Source organism: Acanthopagrus latus, chromosome 4 (assembly GCF_904848185.1).
Source record: "Acanthopagrus latus isolate v.2019 chromosome 4, fAcaLat1.1, whole genome shotgun sequence".
In the NCBI taxonomy this organism is placed as follows: Eukaryota; Metazoa; Chordata; class Actinopteri; order Spariformes; family Sparidae; genus Acanthopagrus; species Acanthopagrus latus.
The window spans coordinates 23,259,098-23,274,669 of NC_051042.1; the positions used below are offsets into that span (position 1 = coordinate 23,259,098).

General features: G+C 40.2%; 1 protein-coding gene across 1 annotated transcript; it reads left to right on the forward strand.

Moving 5' to 3' along the window:
- Nucleotides 1-5,887: 5,887 nt before the first annotated feature.
- On the forward strand, nucleotides 5,888-10,826 carry rhcga (Rh family, C glycoprotein a). The gene is made up of 11 exons (XM_037096795.1): nucleotides 5,888-6,182; nucleotides 6,685-6,877; nucleotides 7,681-7,831; nucleotides 7,941-8,088; nucleotides 8,198-8,364; nucleotides 8,451-8,588; nucleotides 9,207-9,343; nucleotides 9,452-9,576; nucleotides 9,933-10,006; nucleotides 10,091-10,164; nucleotides 10,249-10,826. Exons 1-11 carry the CDS (start codon nucleotides 5,957-5,959, stop codon nucleotides 10,280-10,282), a joined length of 1,467 nt encoding a protein of 488 aa, XP_036952690.1. The 5' UTR covers nucleotides 5,888-5,956; the 3' UTR covers nucleotides 10,283-10,826.
- Nucleotides 10,827-15,572: the final 4,746 nt, after the last annotated feature.

Consider the following 15,572-nt stretch of genomic DNA (forward strand, 5'->3'; position numbering starts at 1 on the left):
AGTGCAGCATTTTAAACATGAATATGCTCCTTAGTTTTCCTCCAAAGTGCCAATTTTCTGCTTTTGAAATCAACTGTCTAATGAAATGATTCATTCAGAAGTGGGAGAAACTTTAGTAACCTCTCGAAGAAGATATGACGCATGAGCACGTGCTTTATTCTGTGCAGTTGTTTCACACACATCCTCAAAACACAAAAAACAATTTGCCTCTGATCAGAGCTCCCACAGTGACGACACCATACTGTGAAAGATCCTTTGTGAGTTTTTATTGATTAATTACCATATTAAAAAGATGTATAACATTTGCATTTAGAATTTTAAAAAATGCAATAAAAAAGATTACTGCTTCCTTACTGTGTTTTAAGAATATGAATTAACAATTTAATTATAAAACAAAATGGCAAAATTATTTTCAAAGTACTTTTTTCTTGTTCAGTGTAGTTTGTCTGCATTTCATATTCTATTTCACAATTCTTTTTTTTTTTTTTTTTTTTTGCTTTAACATTTTCATTGTTCATTTAACTGTCAGGTGGCTATCCCAAATTTTCCACAATACAAAACATGTCTGGCCCAATTTTAGGTTTGTAAAATAATGCAAAACACAGAGTGTCTAGTTTCAGTGAAAACCTGAGAGAGTTTGATAAAAAACATAAATGCAATACTATCACTACCTAAATGTGAATTAAATGAAACTGGATGCAATGGATTAAAAGATGCATTAAAATTTAAGAAGTCACGCCACCCACTAAATCATGATCTCATGAATGTATAGGGAGTGGAAATATCATGGCTAAAGTGCATGTCAGCATATAATGATTTTCCTTTCAATGTACCAGTAAAATCATCATCCTCCAAACTAATGTGAACTCCCATTCTGTTTTCAAAATAAAATGTAATGGAACTTTAATGCCCTAAAACCAACCAACCAACAAACAAAGAAAAAACAAACAAACAATTGTCCCCTTAAAAAATCTAATGAAATTGCAAGTTGTAAACACCAATGAATAAAGGATGAAAATGGCCGTAACATCACACATGTAGTCACACAGTGTTTACTATTCAGTCACCTGTGTTTCTGACTGAGGCACACGAGGACCTGAGACACCTCCAGATCACTGTGCATGTGCATGAACCAAGGACCATGTGAGAGACAAAGATTGTGTTTGAGGCTGAGCGAGTTATCTATGTATTTGATCGTCTTCAGAGCACGCTGCAGCTCTCACCACAAGCTGGTCAGCTGCCTGACGCTCCCCATATCTCAGTGGCATCTGACTGTGTGCGTACCTGAGTTCTTTTCTGCTTACTCACACCCCCCAGGCTGCTGCAGCCGGATCATATCAACCTGCATGACGTTTGATTGACATTTTATTTCCTTTAATCAAGACCAGGTGTCTCGAAAACACTGTCTGTAGGAATCATTTTCATACGCTGGGCTCGCCTTTCGTTCATCTTTAGTACACAATAGAGGAAGAAGACATTATGTATCGACTGATACTCATATTGAATCCAACAAAAACAACGCTTTCAGTCATGTGAGATGGAAGCAATTATGCGATGCCTTTTCACTTTTGGACTCATAGAAAGTTCCCACAGGCTGACAGAAGTGGTCAACAGCTGGCGTGTTTGTGGATGTTTGAGCAATCAAAATTGTGCAGGTGATGTGAGAAAAGTAAACACAGAAAGATGAGTACAAAGAATGTTTCAACCGAATCGTCTTTATTTATGCTGGTTCAATAGTTCTTCATGAAGTCCTGCGGTGTTTATATCTGTGAGTGCAGACGGTGTGTCATGCTAACAGCACTCAGATAGAGTTCAAGCAAAGCAGAGGGAGGGAAATATATAAAGAAAAAAAAACCTTTTGTTGTCTGAATAGCTGCAGTGCACTGATCTGTGTCTCACTTACCTGTAGATTGACAGGAGCTCATAATATCTCCAGTGGCATCATTCCTGGCCTCTCAAGGTTCAGCATACCACACCATGTGACAGAGAACATCTCTGAAATGCTTTCAGAAGATAAGATCTAAAACCTCTATACTGTCCCCCTGTCACATGTCCAACTTCTCTGAAACGTTTTAAAGTCGTCATTGTCTCATTTGGCATCCATATGCAGCCATTTGTGTCAACTGTTGTGCAATTGTTTCTTCTTTTATTAAAGTTCATGCAGATACAATCACACAATCACATCCTGTTCATCTTTCTGTGGTGTAGATTTATGATCTCCATTTATCAAAGTATTCCCCTACAGGCAGAACTTCTTCTTGCTCAGGGGTTTTGCGGCAGGGTGAATTCTTCCTGTGACAGAGCTTTGAACATGTTCATGTGACATTCTCCCCCCCGCCACCCTGCTTCCTGTTTGTGTCTTATAACTGTTACCAACACTTTTTCTTTTGTACCGTAGCTACTAGAGATGTTCAATGATGAACTAAGAGACTTGTTCATGACATTACTCAGACAGAAAGTACTTAATGGCAGGGTCCGGGCCACAAGCAAACACCTGCTGGATAGCATTTTTACGATGTAAAATGGTATTAGGATCCCGACTGACTCCCACGCATCACTCTGCACGCCATTCTCCGATTGGGAAAATGAAATATTGATGATTTTCTTCCCTTACAGGAATAAAGCATAAACAGAGATGTATATCATAGTTATTTAGACATTTAATAGTTATTTAAACAGGCGGCAGCATTTCACCAGAGTTGGCTGCCAACCATAGCTACCATTAAGCTCATTTGCTCAGGTAGAAATGGAGGTAGTGCTGCGGAGCACCAGCGAGGTGTAGGTGCTTACACCACCAGCACGAGAGCTTTGGCTCAGGCCAGGACTGGCTGGTTTGCACACTAATTCAATAATAGTATATCAGTAATAAATAGACACCTCTTCACCAGGATACTTTTTGGAATTTTTGAATGCTTCCAAATAAAATTCTAACATATTTACCTTGAAATACATAAATTTTTCTCTAGAATCATCAACTTTGGCCAACACTCCCTTCCCATCCCCCCACTTCCAAGGCCTTCGAAACCATCCTGGAGCTTGGCATCAGCTTTGAGCTCATTACACACCTGTGAAATTTCATAACTGCATCTTGCACGGTCGGGAGGTTATAGCAGCAACAAAATCACTTCTGTGGTTGTTCACACTCCAACAGGTGTCACACGCATGCACGCACACACACACACACACACACACACACACACACACACACACACACACACACACACACACACACACACACACACACACACACACACAGTGACAAACATACCTGCCATGAACTGACATCAGGTAGAGTTATGTAACAGCAAGTTCAAGTATAGGAACAATTCCTTCACATAGACATTGCTCTGTATTTGATACACTTTCCAGTAATGAATGCATGACTTGCTCGTGCTACTGTTACACACGTTTAAGGATTTACTCTTATCTCACATTTGTAGCTACAGTTGTTCAGTACAAGTTACATTTGCTCTCTACCTTTACTCGTTACATTACTCTCACTTACTGTCTTGGATTTTGTTTCCCTATGACTGGTGTCTTGGTTTCTTTCCCGGTCAGTTTAACACGAGTGAATCTGCAGGTTCAAATGCTCTTAAATCAAAATACACAACAAGACCTTCCAGTTCAACGTAATTCAGCGCAAACAACAGGGAAATCTGTAAAAACATAGTATATTTACTCAAGAACAGTACCTAAGTATAATTTTGAGGTACTTGCACATTTTCTGCTGCATTATGCTATCACTCAACTATATTTTGGAGTACCCCAAAATATATATATATATATCTTTATGGATTCTTTTACTAGTTAGATCCAGCAAGTGTATTTCTAAATTCATTTATTTCATCCACAATCAGATTATGTACAATAACTGTATAGTAACTAATAACATAATTGGATAGGGGCAGTGCATATTGATGAACATCGAAAATATCTCTGTAAATATGCCAGATTTTAGCAGAGCTGCTTATTTGCATTCGTAGTCCCTAAAAAAAATAATAACACTTTTAACATGATATCTGTACATTTACTCGAGTGTGAGCCCTGAATATTTCGCAGCTAACTTGTAAACGTCATGCAGCATGTTTATTGCATCAAGAATCATCTAATCTGTGTTTATATCAGTGTGTGTGTGTGTGTGTGTGTCTGTGTGTTGTAGACTTTTACTTCTTTATCGTTCTTAAAAAGCTGCAGTGATACATTACAGGTGACATTTGAGAATACGCGGAGAATTACGATGACACCAGATCTGTCTGTTAAAGTCGGACGGGCGTACATCGTTGATTAAAACTTGAGCGAACTCCGTCAGCGATACTTAATTTGTTGCATAACGTCGTTGAAGAAGTCAAGTATGTTACAGGAGGAAAACAGATATCATCTGGAATGTCCTTGGTGTCGCAGAGATACAGTGGAGCCCTGACATATGATGGATCCTTAAACTGGAATCTCTTCTGTCAGATAATCATCAAGATTGAACAGAGCACGGCGCAGTACACATGACCTGTTGGGGGGAGGACAAATGTAACCAGCGGGCATGTGATGAATTAACGCCATCCTCCACGTTGAACAAGGCCGATGGTGATTTCATGTGAAAAACGCTAAAAACATTGTAAACTTTAATGCTTTAGAGAGGATTCTCTTCTGATCCATAGCTTCTGATTGGACCTACCAAAGTAACGATGGCTCTTTTTTTCCTCGTTTTGCTGGGGAGGGTGAGGGGTGAAGAGGGGTAAACACGTGGATTTTCCTGATCCAACAGCTCCACCAGCTGCGTGTAATATCTCTGAGCTAGATACTGAACTCGGAAATCCGCCTGATGAGCAGGTTGGTGTACCGCAGAGAAAGATGAGGGGTACAGTAACATAAGCATCCCTACCTGGAGAGACAGTTTACACTCAAGTCTTACTATAAGTTCCAGTAATTAGTCTGTCCCAAGGCTGAGTTTATTGTGCTGCACCAAGGCCCTTTGAATTCTGCAGTAGGAATAATCCACCAGTGCCTACACTGGTATTTCTGATTATTGTAAGGTCAGTTCTTGGACTGTCTTCAAAGTTAGAAGTGTTTTATTTTTTTTTATTTTTATATCAATACAATAAAACAATCTGACTTTTTTTTTTCTGCCATTCAAATTTGATTAAATAAAGTCATAAAGCTTACTGCGCCGAACATTTTGAAAATGGAGAAGCAAGATATGTTCAGAACGCTACACAACTTATTTCAACTGTGTGCTTGATTTAGTTTCTGAGATGAGCACAGACGTTTTGGTTGTCAGTCAGTGGTTATAACTTTACATTCATGCTCGGTTAACTCTCCGTTAAAGGTTGTGATAAAGAAAAGAAACTGTTGGATATAAAATGAAATGATCCAAGGAACAGTTCTGTTATTCCTGGGAAAAATACTGCGTCCTAAGATTAAAGGTGTGTACACTTGAATGCAGCATGTAGCTCTGATGACACCTAAGCCTGAGGGACAGGTGTGTTCACCCAGGACAATTTTAATACTTTCAAGAGTTCCCTCAACACATTCACAACACAGGACCAGTTGGTTATAACTAGTGTCACAGGTGTCTTCACCATTACACCATTCTAACGTTTTCTGAGGGTGCTGACCACCTGGGTAACGAGAGCATTTTGTAACAATGCAGGAAGTTACAGCATCAGAAGATGATGCCAGATAAAGGTTAGTCACTGAATAAAATGTCTGTACTTTGATCACATGTTCATGCAGTGACTGTCTCGTGCTGGTTCTGGGAGGGGTGAGGCAGAGGCAAGCAGAGTGAAGGAGTGGTTTACCTGCTTCCAGGTGGGATTTGTCCAGCCTCTGTGTGTGAGTGGAGAACTTGAGCACAGCCCTCCACAGGTCAGTATGTATATAAAGACCCGCTGAGGAGCTGCTGGGAGTCACAGCAGAGCGAGGGGCCTAACTGAGGAGCGATCCACTGCAGAGAAGCATCACCATGGGGAACTGCGCCGATTGTCTGACCAATTTTTTCTGCCACTCAAAGAACACCAATGTTCGTGTGAGTCTGCCGGCTGTCTGCTTCGTCTGGCAGATTGCTATGATCATTCTGTTTGGAGTTTTCATCCGGTATGATGAGGAGTCGGACGCACACTGGGTAGAGTTCAGAAGGGAAAACAACATCACCAGCGACATCGAAAATGACTTCTACTTCAGATATCCCAGTAAGTGAAGATCCTGTGTCAGTGATGTGCCAGCCTGGTATTTAATGGATGTCTTCAATTAATTTTTATGTATATGTTTATTCTTTTCAACAAATTCATAATGTTTCTTACAGCTGCAACAATTTAGAAGCAGATTGTGGTCATTTTAGCCCGTCCTCCCTCCAGTTTCTGCATTAATTAAAATCTAATGAGCTGTTTTTCAGCTAAAATCTAAATTGTGCAAAGGCAATTCATCAAACTAGCAGCATTGCCCAATACAAAACACTTTTCTTATTATGTAACCTGCACATGAAGTACTGGCTAACATCTAAAAGCTATTGAGCAAAAAATTTAACTAATAAACGCTCAATTTAAATGACAAATTAATAATTAATAAGAAACTATATGTAAAGTAGAGTTTAACAGGCTGGTACATTTTAAAATATTGTATTCATAATTCTGCAAGTGTAGATCATTGCTTTACAACTCAATGCTCATCCACTGAGTATTTCCCTCTCTCCAGGCTTCCAGGACGTCCATGTCATGATCTTCGTTGGGTTTGGTTTCCTCATGACCTTCCTGAAACGCTACAGCTTTGGTGGTGTGGGATTCAACTTCCTGATCGCCGCCTTTGGTCTGCAGTGGGCTCTTCTCATGCAGGGCTGGTTCCACGCCCTCAACCCAGAGACTGGAAAAATCACCATCGGTGTAGAGAGGTAAGCCTCTGATTTCTGCGCGTCATCAGTGATTCAGGAACCTGGAGAGGTGCAGGTGTTTGGTGCGCGGCTTCGTTATGTAACCACATACTTCAACCTGACAGCAGATCAGCAGATGAGTGCCTTTTTTTTGGAAAGGAGAGCGACACGTTGTGTTTTCAAGAAGTTCTTATGTCACAGTTGTCACCTGATTAGGGCTTTTCAGTCTCTTGAAGACCTTGAGTTGAAGCGCTCATTGCAAAGATTGCAGTCAATCAAGTTTGTCTGCTGAAAGCGTGAGTCGCTCTTGGCTATGACCCCTCCAGGGACCTTCCATGCAAATCCACCTTTTCTACACATGACTTAAGCATGTTAACATGTCCCGTGGGTTACGAGAGCACGTGTAACGTTATAGAAAGACTGTCATGGCTCCAGAAAGAGCTGCACGATGTTTGTCTGTTTGGGTTAGTGATGAGAAGGGAGGTTCTCTAATCCAATTTTGCACTTTACTTCAATTTTCTGATAATTGTGATTTTCTACTTGAATACGTTTCAGAGGGAGATGTTTTACTTTTCAGATGTGACTTCCACTTGAATTTACAGAGGGAGACATTTTACTTTTTACGCCACAAGATTTCTTTGACAGCTACAGCTAAAAAATGACTTTTGCAGGGATAACTTGAGAAAATGTGGGAAGAATGCTTGGATTAAAAAAGAAAGATTTTCTGGATCTGTGTCATCATTTGCTCATTGCGTTGGTATTTTACTTTTGGTAGTTTCCCCTCATTCAGACCATAATCATGCCCTCCTTCTCGTCCCCCACAGTCTGATCAACGCAGACTTCTGCTGTGCCGGCTCTCTAATCGCCTATGGTGCCCTCCTGGGAAAAGTAAGCCCCGTCCAGCTGCTCGTTGTCACCTTGTTTGGCGTCACACTCTTTGCTGTTGAGGAGTACATCATCCTAGACCTCCTTCACGTGAGTCCCACCTACCACCAGTCACCCCCGTGACAGTATTTGTACAAGAGAGGTGAATTTTTTTTTTTTTTGATCAAACTTTGCGATTTTTTGTTCGTGCTGTTTATAGTGCAGAGACGCTGGTGGCTCCATGGTCATTCACGCCTTCGGAGGGTACTATGGTTTGGCCATCTCCTGGGTCCTGTACCGACCAAACCTACACCAAAGCAAGCGCCTCAATGGGTCTGTCTACCACTCGGATGTGTTTGCCATGATTGGTGAGTGACAGATGGTTTCTATTTTGCATTCATCGTTGTCAAACCTGTTCGCTTGATTGTGAATGTCTTAACCTGACTGCAGTTTGATTGCTCCTCCCTCATCTCTCAGGTACTCTGTTCCTGTGGATGTTCTGGCCCAGTTTCAACTCCGCCATCACAGACCACGGCGACGGACAGCACAGAGCAGCCATCAACACTTACCTCGCCCTCGCCTCCTCTGTTCTCACCACAGTGGCCATCTCCAGCATGTCTCAGAAGAGAGGAAAGCTGGACATGGTAAGGCTGCGAATTTGTATAAGCATTAAGCATTGTTGTAACAGCAGTGTGTGTCTCATGACCAAACGTGCTGTTTTACCTGACAGGTGCACATCCAGAATGCCACCCTGGCAGGTGGTGTCGCCATGGGAACAGCGGCAGAGTTCATGATCACTCCATACGGCTCACTTATTGTGGGTTTCTGCACTGGCATCATCTCCACCTTTGGCTACCTATTTGTGACGGTGAGTCTGTGCCTCCTAGTTGTGTCCTGGCTCTGTCCCAACAGAAAGTCGAAGGAAAAAAGTTGATAAATTGAAAAAACAAACATGAAAAGGAATAAAAAAAAATATGGAGGAGGCTAAATGAAAAGGAGGATCAAAACGAAACCAGCTGTTGGTCGTGTTACAGGAAAATGACAGGATTGTAAGAAGTGATGACTCAATTCAAAAACAGGCGCTGGCAGCACTCAGAGTTAAGTGGCATGGAGCAAGTTGTGACACAACTCAAAGAAAGTTGGTTGGCAATAACTGTGAAGCTCAAGTCAGCTGTTATTATGTTGGGTGAGGCTTGTTGAAAGCATTTTGTAATGAGACAATAATTCCAGAGAAAGGAACTTAAAAGAGGTTTTAAAAATGGAAAAAAAAATAGATAGCCTCTTTATCAGTACTGGGATTTTAACAACATGAGGAGGATTTCATTTTCTACAACAACTTACAAATTATACTTGGTGAGTTTCTAAAGGCCAATTCTTATTTTTCCAAGCATTGGTTGTCTTTAATATGGCCAAAAAAGAAATTCAAAGTGCCATATCGTAGGCAACTGGACTTTTGATGATGAATGAATGTTTTCTTCAATTTCAGCCTTTCTTGGAGAAACACTTAAAGCTCCAGGACACTTGTGGAGTTCACAACCTGCACGCCGTGCCCGGGATGCTCGGTGGCTTCATTGGCGCCATTGTTGCTGCAGCCGCCGATGAAAGTGTCTACAGCAGAGAGGGGTGAGTTCAGAAAGCCTGCAGTCTTCATCTGAGTGCTCTTATCTCTGCTTCGCACCTCTCAAAGTTTCAAATGAAACTCTGGATTAAAAAAAAAATTTCTTCATTCAGGTTGATCAACACATTTGACTTCGAAGGCGAGTTTGCTAACAGATCGGTAGGAACACAGGGAGGCTTCCAGGCAGCTGGTACATGTGTGGCCATCGCGTTTGGGCTTGTTGGAGGAGGAATTGTCGGTGGGTTTGAAAAACATGTTGTGTAGCAATATTAATGTATGTAAAGTACTATAATACTCATCTTTCCATATGAAGATGATGTTTCTGGAGCTCTTTTAAAGAACTTCATAAAGAGTATTTTAAAGAAAACTTCTCTAAAAATGTAGAAATAACTGACAATGTAAGAGTTGTTGTTATTACAAGAAGGATGGAAGGAAAACTGGAGGCTGTATAATTATTAGATGCTATGCTTTGAAAATAGCTTTTCACTTGCATTAATGTCAAGAAAAAATCTTAAAACTGAATTTAGAACTCGTGATTAATGTTTTTTTTATTATTATTATTATTATTTTTTAATTTTGTGTGTGTCTTCAAAGGTTTTATCCTGAGGTTCCCCATCTGGGGCGACCCTGCTGATGACAACTGCTATGATGATGAAGTTTACTGGGAGGTACGAGTGTTTTTTCTACCACTAGATGGTGTACTTGCCCTTTAAGTGGAAAGGAAATTGTCTGACGGCATGTGTCCCTTTCAGGTTCCTGAGGATGAGGAGGCCATCCCTCCTGTCTTGGAGTACAACAACCACATGATCCACAAACACCAGGACATGTAAGCTCACCCACACTTCATCACTTCCTCATTTTCTACTCCATCTCATTTGTTCTTATTCAATTTCTTCTCTTTTTTCAACAGATCTGAGTCAAACTTCTCTGTGGAGCAGAGTTAGACCCTCACAGTGGACGATCATGCTTTGATATCACTTTGAACTTGATACAGCTGTGAAACAACATTAATTTATGAAGGAGCAACCATTGTTTGGGTGTATTCTGTCTTGTTCATGCCTGATACATTTTTCTGGCACCTGTGTCAATGATTGGAAGATTAAGATGATAATTACAAAATAATGTAACATTTACTCTGAATTCAACTGCATTTACTTTCTCTTTTTGGAAGAAACATACTTAATAATTTGCAGATGCTTAATGACTGGAACGTGTCAGGTCCTGAATCCAGGCAGTGTGATGTGAAGTCACAGACACTTTGTTTATGTCTATAATGCATAGAACTACATTTTGTTTGAAAAAGCATCATAATACTCGTTTGTCTTTACCATAGAAGGCTTTGAATTATATTATGCACTGCCTTTTGATTGCAGATATTGCCGTTGATGAAGTTTGCCATTTTAGTTCTCATAAATGAAGAAGTATATTGAAATGAATCAATTTAGTTATGTTTGTAAAAAAAAAAGAGGTGTTAAGTCAAGAATCAAAGATCTTCAATTTCTGAGTTGTATAGTTTATTTCTTAGATTATGTATTGTCTTGTACATATGATTCCACATGTTTGTTGAAAAATGTTTATGTCCTTGAGGTGGAAGTTTTGAGTACCTGCAGTAACAATGACAAGATTTCCAGTGATTTGGTTGCTGCAGTGTTGAATAAATCAAATGTTATTGGAAGTAAACAATAAAGTTAAACTGTTGTCTTTACACTCTTGTCGCTTACATCATTTACAAGACACACAAAGGCACTGATGATAAAATGATTACAAGACTATTTAAGTGTGATAGCCACAATCAAGTGCCTTGAAGAGGTAGACAAAAATAACAATCAGGATGTCAGAATTGTGTATATAAATCTAAATAAATGGATAAAGGTGCATTAAACTAATTAACTCAATGGAAATACTGACAACTTAACAATCCAGTTTTGTAGATAATAAACATTGTATGTAAGTATGGGACTGGTCTTAATGTATCAAATAGTGAATTAAAGCATAAGTAGCTGTGATTTCCACCATGTACACCGAAACAGGTAGAAGGTACAAAAGGAAAGAGAAGAAAAAAGTAAAGAAAAAGAAAAGAAAAAAGAAAAGAAAGAAAAGAAAAAGTGAACAAAAATGAAAGAAAAAGAAAGAAAAGAAAAGAAAAGAAAAGGGTAAAGAAAAGAAAATTAAAAAAGAAAGATGTTGTTTTCCTTATTTAGACAAGATTGTATAATATCATAATAAACATTCAAAACAAATAGTATTTATCCATCTCATTGCAAATATCACCAGATGGCATCTACTTTCTTCTTAATCACAAGTCCACTATTACTCCACAAGGGGGCGATATATGGTTAGAAAAATGATGGAAAGTTTCAGCCCTCTAACTCTGATCGATCGACACTTGTATCCTGATATTACTGGACTGATAAATCTAGATATTTGTATAAACATTAGTCAGTGTTTTAATTTGTATATCACAGGTTTTTAAAGTAGAAGAACAAATAAGTACAATCACACAAAAATGCATGCAGACTTCAGAGGAGGGGAAAAATCTACACGTCTCTAACTTTTCACCTCATGAGGACACCTACAGATTTGAGCATTTGTATGAATTATTGACAAACAACACAATTTTAATATGTGTTCATAAGCGTAACATATTTTGAGTTGGAGGGCAAAAGGGAAAAAGACAAAGCTGTATTTGCCTTCGACAGATTATATTTTTGATTAATATCCAGCTGACAATTTAAAATACATCTTTTGAAGTTACAATTCAAATAAACTTGGAGTGGAGAGCAAGATTAATTTAAATTATCATAAATCCTGACGCTGCTTCCAGAGCTGTGTAACACCTTGCTTCATGTGACTCTGACCATGAGGGCTCCCAATTGGCATCACGTTAAAATGCCTGTAGCTCCTCACCAGTTATTAAAATGGAGTGGCGAAACGTCTTCAACAGCCGTCCGCCGCTTCATTTTGACTTTAAATATAAAGAGTAGAAGAGGGTCAACTGGTCCTTCAGCGTATCATGGGCTCACATGTTGTCTCCAGCACCCTGGACCTCCTGCTCCCTTCATTCTGATGGTAATGAAGCGTGGACAGGCCGGTCACTAAGGGTCATTTCCTGACCAGTCACTGTGACATTAATGAACTCTAAATACACTGGTGGACATATGTTTTGTGCTGGTCTTCTTAGGTTGACTGGCGACAGAAGCTTTATTGAGTGAAGAGGTCTGTAAAAGGGTCTGATGGGGTTTAACAGGTTAACTGTGGGGTTATCGGTTGGATTTAAACCCATCTGAGTCTTTGTAATCAATACAGTGAAACACAACATTTACATGGTTTTATCCTTATTTCATTGTTTGTTTTGACTTGATTTTTTGAAATTTCTTATCTGTTTTTACCGGTACACATAGTTACTGATGTGACTGTTCAAGGTCAATATAAACTGAGGGTGTGACGAGTTTTTAATTTACCTCAAGAAAACTAAGATTTTGGTTGTATATTGGAAGATATCATGACACATTTTGATTATGATTAAGGAAGTACCTGTTCAAAACATGCTGTTGTGGGGCGCTGCTTAGCTCGGTCTGTAGCACGTGCGACCCATGTGCCGAGGCTCTACAGCGGTCCTGGGTTCAACTTCTGCAGATCCATGTTATTTATGTCTGCTTCTCCATTTGATCACATGATAGGCGTCATGTGTGAGCACAGCTTCAGTGCTGCTGAAGCCACAATCCCCACTGCTGCACACAGCAGCGTTCACTTAAAATGTGCTGCAAGTCATAGACTACACTTAAAAATCTTAAGAAAAAGAGCTCCAGTGTTTCATGCTTTAGAATCCATCTGCAGGTGTTGGGTAGCACCATGTGAAAAAAGTTGTATGAAGTGTATTGCAGCTGCAGAGGAAGCTGTGTGACATCTAGTTTTGCCTCAAGTGACGTCACTTGAGTCAGTGTTGGTGGGGTCTGGGGTATGGAGTTAGAAAGAAGTGATTTTAGCCTGCTCCTCATTTCTGCTCGAGGCTTCCAGCTACTCGCACAACGCACTTGGATTTCTGACCAAAATGTGAGTGGTTAAGTTGCATTGTGGGTAATTGAGTTGCCAGGTTTTGACAAGGTAGGGGAATGAACAGGCAAAAAATATCTTTGGTACCTTTTTTACCTCTGGTAAAAAAACACTGTCCAAAATCCATCAAGACAACACAATTACTGTAGCACAAAAATGTGCCATAAAAATGTTCATTAATGTAAGCATTAAGACAGCAATGTTGGTCTGATATGGTGCTTGTTTTTATTAGCAATTAGATTAACAAATAGTCCTTTGGGTTTTTAAAATGAATCAAATTTTGGAGAAAAAAAAATACGATGTGTTTTCATTACTATCCTTGAAACAATAGTCCAAAGAAGTCATGCAGAAAAATGTTACAGAGAAACAAACATAAGCCAGGTGCTTTTCAGAAAAGTTTCAGAGAGAAAACAAGATTGTTGCACACTGATTAATTTGCACTAGTTTTATTATTGCAAATGAAAAATGTTTGAGTTTCTTTTCACCAAAACACCAATATGATCAGAATTTGATTATTAAAAAACAGAAAAAGACAGATGGATATTAAGGACCTTGACTCGTATTTGGTTGTTTGGAGAGATTTTTTCATGACAGGATGACAAACAGATAACAGTATAACAGAGATGTTACTTTTAAATCACTGTGCAGACAGGCCTTGCGGGGACCTGATGCCGGAGGAGAGTGGACGCGGCTCCTCTGGTGAATCATATGACCCCGGGGAGAGTGTTTGTGAAACCACTTGGTCTGCTATTGTCCTCCTGGGACTGGCCTCCCCTGAAAAGCTGCAGAAAGCCTGTAATCAGATTAAAGGTTGCTGGGAAGGGGAGGAGGGATTTTTGAGGAATAGCGAAGAGGTCGTGGAAGTTCTCTAATCAGTACCTGCCATTGAAGTGCAGAAGAGGGGCTAAATAACGCAGCAGGAGGGGAGGCGGGAGCCAAGCTAGAGGGACAAATTGGCCTGTTGTTGGACGGGGATAATGGGACAATGAGGGAGGGGAGTATAATCAGTGAGTATAGAGTGGGAGAGAATAGGTGCAATGGGGAAAGGAGCAGGCTGAGGAACTCCAAAGGCGGTGGCCTTGTCCCATCCTGCCCTGGCAATTATATCACCTTTGTGAGCTGATTGGAGCAGGCTGCAGAGTCCATCTGGGCTTTCAGACGGACGTAACAACCTACATTTTCTCACTGTCCTCGCCAAGCGGTCTCACCGGGCCGCTGAACGAGATATCAGGGAGCCCCTGATTGTGGTCTGCTCATCAGCACACGCCTGAAAAGCTGCTGCACTTCAAGAGGTCCATACATCTCACTGCCACATGACAGTGACAATCATTAGCCACATATCCACGCTTTGAACTTCATTATGTTAGCTCATTTTAAAAAGAGTGAGGCTGAAGGTGTGTGTCGTTCTTCTGTAGGGCATTTCTCTAGTTCTTGTGACACAGGCAAAGCAAAGAGTTGAGCTGAGAGATAACTCTGTAATTGACCTCCTCACTGTCCGGAGCTTGTAATGCTGATGTCATATCACAAGACGTCCCACTGAGCGCTGAGCTCCAGCAACCTCCCCATAGGACCCTTTCTGTCATTGTGATCACTCATCAAACGTCCATCGCCCGAACAACAGGCATCACTAAAGGCCAATCACTAATTTTTTTTTTTTTTTTATTCTGTTGACAAGAGTCCATTTGTTGGGGTCAAAGGGGAAAGTCTCAGGGGGGAAGACCTCTGTGGCAGCACTGGTGAGGAGGAGAACCACAGAATCACTATTCATAGTGGGGGAGTGCTTTGATTCAGGCACAAAGGCCACTAGTTTCCTGCCTAGATTGAAAGACGTAGAAATCAGAGCTGCTTTAAAAACACGTGCGAGGGCTCCAGACTGAATGGTTTGGTTAATTAGATGCTCCACCTGCCCCTGAGCCCTAATTAGTGCACAAGAGAAAGTGTTTGATTATTATAATTAAAAGGAAAATCTCAATATGTTATTTTTCTGCTTGATGCCAATATTTGCATACAATTAAAAATATAATGTGTAACATTTCCACATTAACATGTCTTGAAACGAATCAATGGCCTGTATTTTTTATATGGAGTTGTGCGTTAACACTGTTCAAATCCAGAGACATCTGTCATTTTATTTGGTCGCCTGTCATTATGAATTTTCAGAGAGAGTAAGAGAGTGAGGAA